Source organism: Ptychodera flava, chromosome 9 (assembly GCF_041260155.1).
Source record: "Ptychodera flava strain L36383 chromosome 9, AS_Pfla_20210202, whole genome shotgun sequence".
NCBI lineage: Eukaryota > Metazoa > Hemichordata > Enteropneusta > Ptychoderidae > Ptychodera > Ptychodera flava.
In genome coordinates this window covers 40,486,806-40,497,585 of record NC_091936.1, presented here as the reverse complement: position 1 = coordinate 40,497,585, position 10,780 = coordinate 40,486,806, and the positions used below count along the sequence as shown (strand labels likewise).

The window sequence follows — 10,780 nt, the reverse complement described above, 5'->3', positions numbered from 1 at the left end:
GCTCATATTTGCAGATTAAATCGAAATTACTTCACCATCCAATTATCCTAAATTAGTTCTAATCGTATTCTTGGGTGATGTTTATTTGCCAAGCAACGTATGCATGTCTAGATTGGGATTTTGTAATGAGAATGGTAAATCATTCATGAAGACTGTGAAAAGTAGGGGACCTAATATCGATCCTTGTGAAACACCAACATTAATCTTTTCCATATCTGATAGTTTACCTGTGTGGCAAAAACTTTTGGAGAGATCAGACAGGTAAATTCGAACCACTTCATTACATCTCTGTATAAACCATATCAAGATAATTTCTCCTCATTGACACGTACGTCGTGTAGTGCGTGTTTGTATTTTCAGGGGTGCTAGCGCTAATTCAGTTATTTTCTCAAGTAACAGTAATAACAAAAGTTGTTAAACACCGAATTGAGCTTCAAATGAACACTTTGAACTGTGTTCTGTGAACTTTTGGTGTCCTATTGCATCAGATAATACACAGGTTTTCCTTGTTTGAAAATGAAAGCGAAAGTATCTCGGCAGGTATGGAGGCAAAAGGACCTTCTAGGATTTCTTTCTGAATTATTCAGTTCACATTGGTTGAGAAATGAGTTGACCCTGAAAAATCCGCGCCTTTCAAATCTTGCGTTACGAGAATAGTACGCAAAAAGAAAACTCAAAGTACTTCTGCAATTACTTTCTTGTTGTCCAATCATCTTTGTGAGAATAATAAAACATAAAAAAAAATTGTAGCTCGAAATTTCACTTCCTCGCCATAAACATGGTCGACTAGCAAACAGACATGGGTATGCGCATTCATCATGCTTACGATTTTCACATTTGGTAAACAACCATATTGGAATCATACAAGATGGACGAAATTACGACGGAAATCCTTAGAACGACGGAGAAAAGATTCAAGACACACAGTGATCTTTAAATTAGTAAAGGATTAGTACCTGTTAATGAAGACACATTTTTTGAAACCTCCGAACAGGTTCACTAGGCACATGCACTGCAAACCATATCAACTTCACATTTTTATAAAAGACTACAGCAAAGAATGACTTTTTTTGCGAAGTATCAACGATAGGAATAATTTATCCCTCCCCCTTTCAAGCATTGTGACAGCAGCAACACTTGACGTTTACAGAGCCCAAGTGGCCAATTTAATGGCCTTCGTCAGCGATTGTCCACAGTATCTTTAACTTGATGAAGACGACTCTGCGAGGGATATGAAAAGGAGGAGAAGAAGAGTACGGAATAGAACATGTGAGTGAAACATTCCAAAATGGTGTTAATGAACCGAACTCGCACGTTGTACCGCCCCATTGCTAATACACGCCAGCCGAGCGTCACTTGACCGTACAATCATGACGGAGAGGACTATTTTGCGAAAGTGGGAAAGTTGATAAGAAAGAATATGTAAACGTCGAATACCAGTATCGTTTTGTAAAAGCGATAGTTTATTTGTCCTGAGATAAGGTCAGTTAACATTGCACATTTTGCAAGATCAAGCATCAACTTTTTAATTAATCTCCTTCCCTGTCTTATAGTTTATTAGTTTTATATTATTATTATTATTATTATTATTATTATTATTATTATTATTATTTACTATACTGTATCCACAGACGACATAGTAGCGTACTAAATTTTTTATCGAAACACTGTTCGCAGACGCTGGTCCCTCCCTGAGTGTAGATCATATGAGGAGTTTGATAATGGCAAGCCCTTGTCTGGCTTATGATTACTCTACCCATAAACAGTAGTTTCTCTACTATCCATGCTCTACCCAATAGTAACTTGTCTTTACTTTCAATATAATGGTGGTCCTATAACTGTGTAATTATCTTTATCGCGCCACTCTACTTGTTCTTTGTCATCCAACAGCAGCTGTCCTTGCGGAGTTTCGGCGTTTGGTGGCAGCAGCGCCAAATACAGCATGATCTCTGCTCCCTCGTCAGCGGTCTTCCTTCCTATCCAACCCGTCATGTCAGTCTGACATGCGTTGGGGCAGCACTGCGAATCAATACAATAAAGACAGATTAAGATAAAATGCCCCTCGGGGACAGATATTCAGACTCTCAAACCTTTCCAAATTCTTCTCTGATATATCACTTGTATTTTAAAGCTCTTCTGAACACGATTGGAACTAATTTGGGATAATTGGATTTTCATATTTTGCAAATTTCTCAAAAGTGTTAGGTGCCGTGTAGCTGAATGTTGCAATATCGCAATTTACTCATAAAAAACAAGTGTGTAATATAAAAAGAAAAGCAGATGAGATAACATCTGTACATTAAATCGACATTACTTCACCATCCAATTATCCCAAATTAGTTCCAATCGTGTTTATGAGAAAAAGTGTTGTTTTCTTAGTTTTTCGAAAACTGAAAAATTCTTCATTTTTCTCAGAGTTAACACAGGGATGGCAGCCATTTTGAATTTCAAATATAGGTAAATCTTGAGTAATTTGTTTCTCTAGTACCAACATTTGCACAGTAACCTCCGATTTTTATTCTTAATTCTGAAAGTGAATGATTGAAAGATTTCCTAAGGAAAATTTGAGCGCAAGTTTGTCTTTCACATTCGAGGCAAATACTACATTAAAGGGAAAATATCAAAGGAAAATAACAAGGATTGCTTGAAGAGTACTTGCAACTGCAATGTTCGAATGGAAAAAGGAAATAATATGGCGTTTTGAACACTGTATGATAATGCAGCACTCATAATAATCGTTGCATCGATAGTTTCGTATCAGACACATTTCAACATGAAATGTCGTAGACCTCGATAGAGATTGGAAAAATTATGGTTCTTGGAAAGGTTTTTCAAATTTTATGAAATATAATTACTTAAATAATAGCGACAATTAAAATATGTGCTGTTTGGTTGATTTCCCCGACATCTTGGCTTTTCAAAGCGTGTTTGTTATTGTAGCAGTCACAAGCGTTATTTTTAAGTGTGATCGTTTGTTGAGAAGATGTTATCTTTTCTAATGGAATCATAACTCACCACGTTAATTAAGATGTCCTCTCTTGGGTCGTCTTTCAAATGACGGGCATATATCCACGTGAGCAGTAAAATGCACGTCTTGACGAAACTGTACGCTGTGGTGTCCCAGCCCCTCTCAAGGTGTTTGCCTTCTTTGGCATCCCTTCAAGAGAACAATATCGGCTACGATAAATGGTGGTAAACTGATAAATGATTCGCTTAAAGGGATCGGGTTTTATATCAATTTTATTTACTGAGCAAATTGACTGTCCACAACTTTCAAATCAAACTAAATGACAAAAATCATATGAACAGTCAAGGTCAACAACCGGTAACCGCCATGAAGGAGTCCGGTATTTAGGAATGCCTCTTTAAAAGACCGTAAATTATTATGAGGGAATGGGTCAGAGGATAGGGGTGGGTCATAATTTGCGAACTTGGCATTGGGAAGGGTGTCATTTTACATTCGCTAATTTTAAGATGAGCGCAGATTTTCAGTAAGTTGTTTACGCTATTGATGAACTTTCACAACCATGCCATGAGAATTGCAACGACAGCAGCCAAATAGTTGTAGTTGTTGTTATAGTTGTTGTTGATAACGATGATGATGATGATGATGATGATGATGATGATGATGATGATGATGATGATAATGGTGGTGGTGGAGGTGATGATGTAATTTCAAATGTCCTGAACAGTCATTCGATCTGCAGTGAATCTACAACAACGACAATGACAACCATACATAAACTTGCATGAAAATGAGTCATTTTCACAACTTGAAAATCACGGTATCGGGGTCAAGCTGATTAAGAAGTTTGTATTCTGTGTTGCAAAGTCTCATACACCCGAAGCGTTTGAAAAAGTCGGTGTATGGTAATCAGTGTTTATATCTGTGTATATTTACAAAACAAGAGCTACAGCAGCAGTTCTTTCACGGTCCCATACATATTATAAACTTTATAATGGTAAGGGTCATTTCAAAAAAAACTGTAAAAGGGAGCGTCATATTTTTAGGAGGGGCGTTTGGGGAGGGTCGCGCTTAACATGATATGTTGAGTACCCGATTTCCTCCGGCCCACCCGAAACACGACTGAAAATTCACTCAGCCCCGTCATTCCTGATTGGTACAGCAAGGGAGATGGACAATAAGATGCATGGGTGATGCGTGACAAACATCTACTTTGCTGTCAAACGTTAGTTGACGTAAACAACATTGATATTTCTGCCTGTCTCTATAATATTTCCCACCGAGACGATAGTGTGGTCCCCTGCCCCATTTCTACCGCTGGCTGCGCTGCTCACGAAAATAGCATTTCCGTGAGCTATTTTCGTGAGCAGCACAACCAGCGGTAGAAATGGGGCAGAGGACCACACTATCGAGACGAGTAATGGATAGGCGCCTGTTTGATAAAACTTTCGATCTACTTTACAAGATTGTCGTTTCATAATTCCGTTACACTGTATAATCATAACTTCTTTCCGATGACCAACGAAATATTTCGGATTTTATATCTTGTTGGGAAGTGACTGTACTTTACAGGCCAGTAGCTGTGACTTTTGTTGATTCGTTTCAGTATTTTTGAGTTTTTATGCCAATTACAGTTTCCGAATCTACTACTTAGCGGATTTTTGATGCACAGTATTCAGTTTGTCAACTCAGCCGGTGCATGTGTACATTGCTATTGATGGCAGTGAATTCTAGTCCTTACTAGAATTCAAACAAGAACAATAAAAGTGCATTGTAGACGTAAAAACGATTAGTTGACAAGCTAAATACTTGTAAATAATTGGTATTTCGACAACCTCGGAAATTAGAACGATAACTTACAGGAGACATACAGAACATAAATAGTGAAAAAATTATCAATAGTTAAAGCTGCTGGCCTTTATTGTTCCCTGTCAACAATCGTATGCATGACCCTCACATGCCTCTTCATTGCAGATACTTGACAAAGAAACTAAACATTGATATCAATGTGTCACGCCACTTTCTGGTTAAAAAAGGTATAACATATAATGAATAAGTCAGAAATATCTTGCCCTTCGATGGCAAATGGGAAGGCAAAATTCTCTGTCATAGATACCTGACGAATTCGTTCACGAGTTCAACAAGTTTTTCTTCCGTGATCTCTGGGGATCTAAACCTGGCTGCAAGATCTGGGTTGATTGCATTGAGAATCCTAGCACCACTCCGTCCGCCGACTTCAACAATTCTGAAAATTCCAAGACAGAAGATTAGCGCTGTTATTGTTATGTACTGAAAGTACCTTGGTATCTTACAATTGAATGATGCATATGTTTGTAACAGTGTGCGGCGGACACTTTGAGCTGTAAGTTTTACCAATAGTTCGAGGTGAAGGAAACAGTAACAATCAAAAATACTGGTTGCAAGGGGCGATATTGTGAAGTAAAGTGGACAAGTATGGATACACGCAATCTGATTAAAATCAGATGTAGAGTACGGCGACGTCTACTTACGCGCACGCGGTATTCTCTTGCTGTCGCCTAGTAAGGAGAGGCGACAGCAAGAGAATACCGCGCACGTACAGACGTCGTCGTACTCTACATCTGATTATAATCAGATCGGGATACATGTAGACACTTGCGCCAGGTATTTGAACAATCTTAACGTATACTCGCGTATTTTAGAGTTAGATTCATGAGCATGGCCACGGTCCTTTTGTGCAGGGACCGTGGCATGGCTCTGCCATCGAAATTCAGATGACCTCGTATCACTTCCACATGTCATTATGTATATAACGATTGTCTCTTACCTTCCGTGCGGTTTCACTATCGGGAATAAAGTCCTGTAGACGTTGTATCGCCCATAGAAGTTATTCGCAATCGTATTAGTAGCTTGCTCTCCGAAAGGAACTGTACTCTTCACCTATATAGTTATAAAGAGGAAATGTTACCCCTCTGGTTCGCACATACCGATATTACAGATACACTTTACAAGAGAGCAAGACCCCTGAAGTCTACAGAGAAATTGAAAAATCGAAACGATCACAGGGAACGAATATAGGAACATGAAAGCGCAATAGGGGATAAGAAGACAAGAAACAGTTGTGCAGGGACTGAGAAACCGCTAAATATGTACCGATCATTCAAATTGTAAAAGGACTGTGCGACATCTTGCTTCAGACTTAGAGCTAGAGAATGTGGCAGGGACAGCATCGTGAGTTTAATCCATAGTTAGAGATTGATCCCAGAAAGAAGGCTGCATCTTTTCTTAATATTGTCAAAAAGAAAGAATATCAGTTTTAATAAACGATTTAAATGGTTTAACAATTTTGAAAACAAAATTTGTTCATGGAAAGGCATAGTACTTGCTACAGAAATGTTAATATATGTCTACACTATTCAATGATCTGTTCACATTCAGGCTTTGATTGATTATTGTGCAATAATGGACAACGTCTGACCGGCATGATAATTTTGAGAATATCAGATAGGCTACACCATGTACATCAGTGTTGTAGATTTATCCCCACTCCCTGTACAATAACAATACTGACGTACAGGTCAGCCCATTACATGCATGGCGGAGTGCAATTTCAATTGTCTCAGTACCTTGTATGCGATGCCAGCATTATCCACCAACACGTCAATCCCTCCATAATGTTCGAGGAAGTGCTTTTTAATTCGGTCAATACTTTCCATTGAAGTAGTATCGAGCTGGTGGAACTTCGGGTCCAAACCTTCCTTCTGAAGTTCTTTCACAGCTTCCTTGCCACGCTCCTCGTTACGTGAAGTCAGATAAACATCACCGTCGAACCGCTTGCACAGCAACCTCACGACGGACAATCCGAGTCCCCGATTGGCACCTGTAACCTGCAGCAACAATGAAATTGGTTTTAAGGTAGTAATGCGCCTCGAAAGTGAAAGACTTAAACTTTTGCTCAAACTTCCCTTAAGGAATCTTTAAACCATTCTCCTTCCAAATCAAGAATAAAAATCGGCGGGGGGGGGGGGGGGGGGGGGGGAGAGGTCACCGTGCAAATTTTAGTACCAGAGAAACAAATGATCCAAGATTACTGATACCTAAAATTCGAAATGGCCGCTATCTCTGTGCTAACTTTATGGAGAAAAATACAATTTTCGAATTCCAAATTCTATGCCTGTGGAAAGTTTTCTTACAATAAGAGCTTTAAAATGAACTCCCATGAGTCGTATATCATAAAAGATTGTTAAAGTTTGAGAGTCCGAATTGCTGTCCCCGAGGAGCGCTCTACCTTAAAGAGGGAAAAAATTGGAAAGAAAATCATGACGTCATGGATCTGCTTATCATAATGTTGAGATTGAAGGATATGTGTCAGACTCTAGCGATGAACAACAAAAACTTTATCATTGCCGATCACTCTGTAACTAGTTTTAAGGGAGCATTGTCCATTTCGGAGTGAGGGCTTGGAATACTTTGGTGAAAACACTGGTACAAATCATGAGAGGGGATAATCACAGTGACAGATCTTGCGCCGCAGTCAAACATGTGTAAATGGAATGTCTCGTTTGATGAAATGAAGAAACCGCTATTTATAAACAATACAAGCTGCCATAAAACTTTGAGTCATGATGTAGTGATATTCAGAATATTTTACTTCAGTTAAATTTCAGCTGTTGTTATTTTAAGTGATATTTTGTTCTGCTGGTGAAGAGAGATTTCGTCAACATGTTATTTACGGCTTTATGAATTGTGCCTGGGACGAGGGGAGGGAGTTGTGATGTCAAGATTACTTCAGTGACGCAGGATAAATTTGAGTCCCTCTACTAATCACGGCAGTAGGCACGGGGGAGGCCGGTGAGGGTCCATAGAATAGTTAACAATGGGACATTCGCCATCAGAGTAAAACATAATGACTATAATGTTTCTGATTGGTACTATTCTAGGGAGTCTAGAAAAAGTGAGGCGCACTCCATCACACCTTAAACGCCGTAACCCCTGCCTGGTTTCGCTGATGTTTGCACTCCCTAGGTCATTAAAGAATGCAAGTGACATGTATTCGATCCTTGAACATCACACTTGGGGGAAAGGAAATCGAATTACAAATTTTCCAATACACTCAGAAGTGTTTTATCGATTTCGAGAGGTTGGACATAAATGCAATATTGACCATTACTATTAAAATATATCATATTAAAAACAACAAAAAGGGAAAGAAAGACGAAAACTAGAAGAAAACCAGCAAAATCAGTTTGGAAGGTGAACGCCATTGGGCGGAGCAAGTATTTGTATTTATCGATCCATGAAAAATTAAGAGCTATCTATCATCAAGAGCCTTAAAATTACAAATGGTAGATCAGAAGAGAATTGATAACTGTTGAAAGCCCGAATTTCTGTCCCCGAGGCGCGTTCTACCTTAAAAACATGAATATCATCAATCAATTGAACATCAAGACCACAGAGTGTGTCGTTTCCATTCACGCGTTCCTTATGTAACATTGCACAATCACTGAATTATGATCCGGGCAGACACAAAGGTAGTATCATGTCGGCTTGAAGAGTAGCTGTGAGTCCATAGCTGTGGTGTTTTCGGACGGGATTTCTGACTTTTACGGGCGGGTTTTGACTTTTACGATTTTTAACCCCGCCACCACAAAAATCGCAAAAGTCAAAACCAGCCCGTAAAGGCAGAAATCCCGTCCGATAACACCGCAGCTATGGACCAATAGCTACTTGAAGAAGGGCATCTAAAATGTGGTTTATTATTTAATTTCGATCTCTCATTTTCTTTCTGTTTCGTGATTTAATTCCCAGGTCGTTCTGAAAACGCACGATTTTCCCTTTCTCTAAAACTATTTCACAAAAGTCTTGAGTGTTCTTTTTTCAAGCCAGAGAGCCGGCCGAGGTCTCCCCAAATAACCCTGCCTTGAGTGGGTCTCTGCAATGTAATGAATTGTGTTAAAAGCGTGTGAGATCAATGCAGGGGCATGCCACATCATGCCGTAGCTCTACACAATTATGATGTGACCGAGGGCGGGGACCGGGGATTCCGGTGCACGTTACGTCATGAAGGTAGGAAGGCATCCTTCCTACCTCCATGAATACGGTCATCACAGGCTCAGCATGAAAAGACACATAAAATAAAGAGGCTAGTAAGTGAAAGGATAAAATGTCACCAGGTAAGATTCGCTTACCTGTTCTGAAAATAACACTCAAAAGAAATTGGCCTAGAATAAACAGACTGTTGGGAAAAGTCCAGCACAGCCATATGTAGTCAGCATTGCTATTGTTTAAAATTGAATTCAAGTACAGACTAGAATATTATTCATTTGTCCTCAATAACAATGATCATGATCTTGACACTCGTATACAAATAGTTTACCAAACATAATTTTGTTATAATTCCAGCATACTGTGGGAGTACAGCAAGAAACTGCAGTCGACTCACTGAACAAAACATACTTGATTGGCCAAAAGGTGCACTCCCTTTTATACAAATATGTTAATCGTGTCTAGGTTTCCTGATAGATGAGGGAAGTCATCCTGTTTCCAAACCTTTCATATGTGATCGCGAAAGGGACAATAGCTGTAATGTTCACCTTCATTTATAGTTTGGCTGGAAATTGTACAGAAAGCAATATTATTGTTTATCAAGAAACTTGCTACAGCCTAAAAGTCAATATATAGCAACACTTGAATAACCACCTGTAACCACCCTATTCTAATCAAGATCATTTACATCAATTAGCCATCGTCTATAAATGCACAGATATTACTAGTTTTATATTCGAAAAAATGTTCATACTGTTCTAATAGACTACCCATAGTAAATCAACATTATCGATGAAATCCAAAAATCAAATTTTTTGTACACACATGGACTTTTTACCTGCCACTTACAGCAAAGTACATGGATTATCAAACACGTATAAATGTAGAGATATAGATTGTTTTTAACAGGAGAAATGTTAATAGTTTTCCCAATAGACTCCCATGTATTTGATTTAGTATTTTTGGACGAAGCACTATATCGGCCACATTTTGCCTTCCTTTGAGGGAGGGGAGACTTCAAAATTATAGCAAGTCAGAAGGGGGATTAGGGCATTGTGAGTTTGTTAGGGGGCATTTGAAAAAATCTGCGAACTTGTTTTAGAATCTCCCACCACCCCCATACGGCCCTCCACAGGTGGGTCCACTGAGAATGTGCAAAATATCCTTGAGCCAACACGATACCCACCTTTTGGTTGGGTTGGTTGGGTTGGGAAGAAATTTCAAAGCTCTTTAGTCTGACATACCATCACTTTGACGAGGACATACACACACTGAAGTAAATTAAAATACTGTACGAGCTAATGTTAGAAAAGCATGGGGGAGGGGTGCGAATGAATTAAGGCAGGCCAGTTAACAACGGCCATTCCAGCTCCCCGAATTTCACTTTTTAGTTCCAGGAGACTCTTTGGATCAAAACAACGAACGAGCGCATGTGCGTCTTACCATAGCAACCCGCTTCAGCGGCTTTGTAGAGTCCATACTGTTGTAACTGACAAACCTTTCGTCCGTTTCTTGACAAGCGCATATACGGACCAGACGACCGATTTCTTGAATTCTGCTCTCTGAATTCAATCTTGTGCCTTTTAGGAAGTTTCCTTTTCAGAGGATTATATAATCAGGCGGGGACCGGAGGTTCCGGTGCACGTTACGGCATGAATTTAGGAGGGCACTCTTCTGGACTGAAAGATCCGTCGCTTGAGGACGCTCTCTACGCTCCCCCGCCCCTAAGAGCAGGGGCGTCGAGCGTAGACCTCTGAACACTCTTCCTATCCCTATTAATACGATCATCAG

General features: G+C 39.5%; 1 protein-coding gene across 1 annotated transcript; it reads right to left on the bottom strand.

Moving 5' to 3' along the window:
• Positions 1-1,442: 1,442 nt before the first annotated feature.
• On the bottom strand, positions 1,443-10,599 carry LOC139140992 (carbonyl reductase [NADPH] 1-like). The gene is made up of 6 exons (XM_070710514.1): positions 10,433-10,599; positions 6,571-6,831; positions 5,772-5,884; positions 5,082-5,210; positions 3,016-3,157; positions 1,443-2,019 (listed from the first exon to the last, which is right to left on the bottom strand). Exons 1-6 carry the CDS (start codon positions 10,466-10,468, stop codon positions 1,816-1,818), a joined length of 885 nt encoding a protein of 294 aa, XP_070566615.1. The 5' UTR covers positions 10,469-10,599; the 3' UTR covers positions 1,443-1,815.
• Positions 10,600-10,780: the final 181 nt, after the last annotated feature.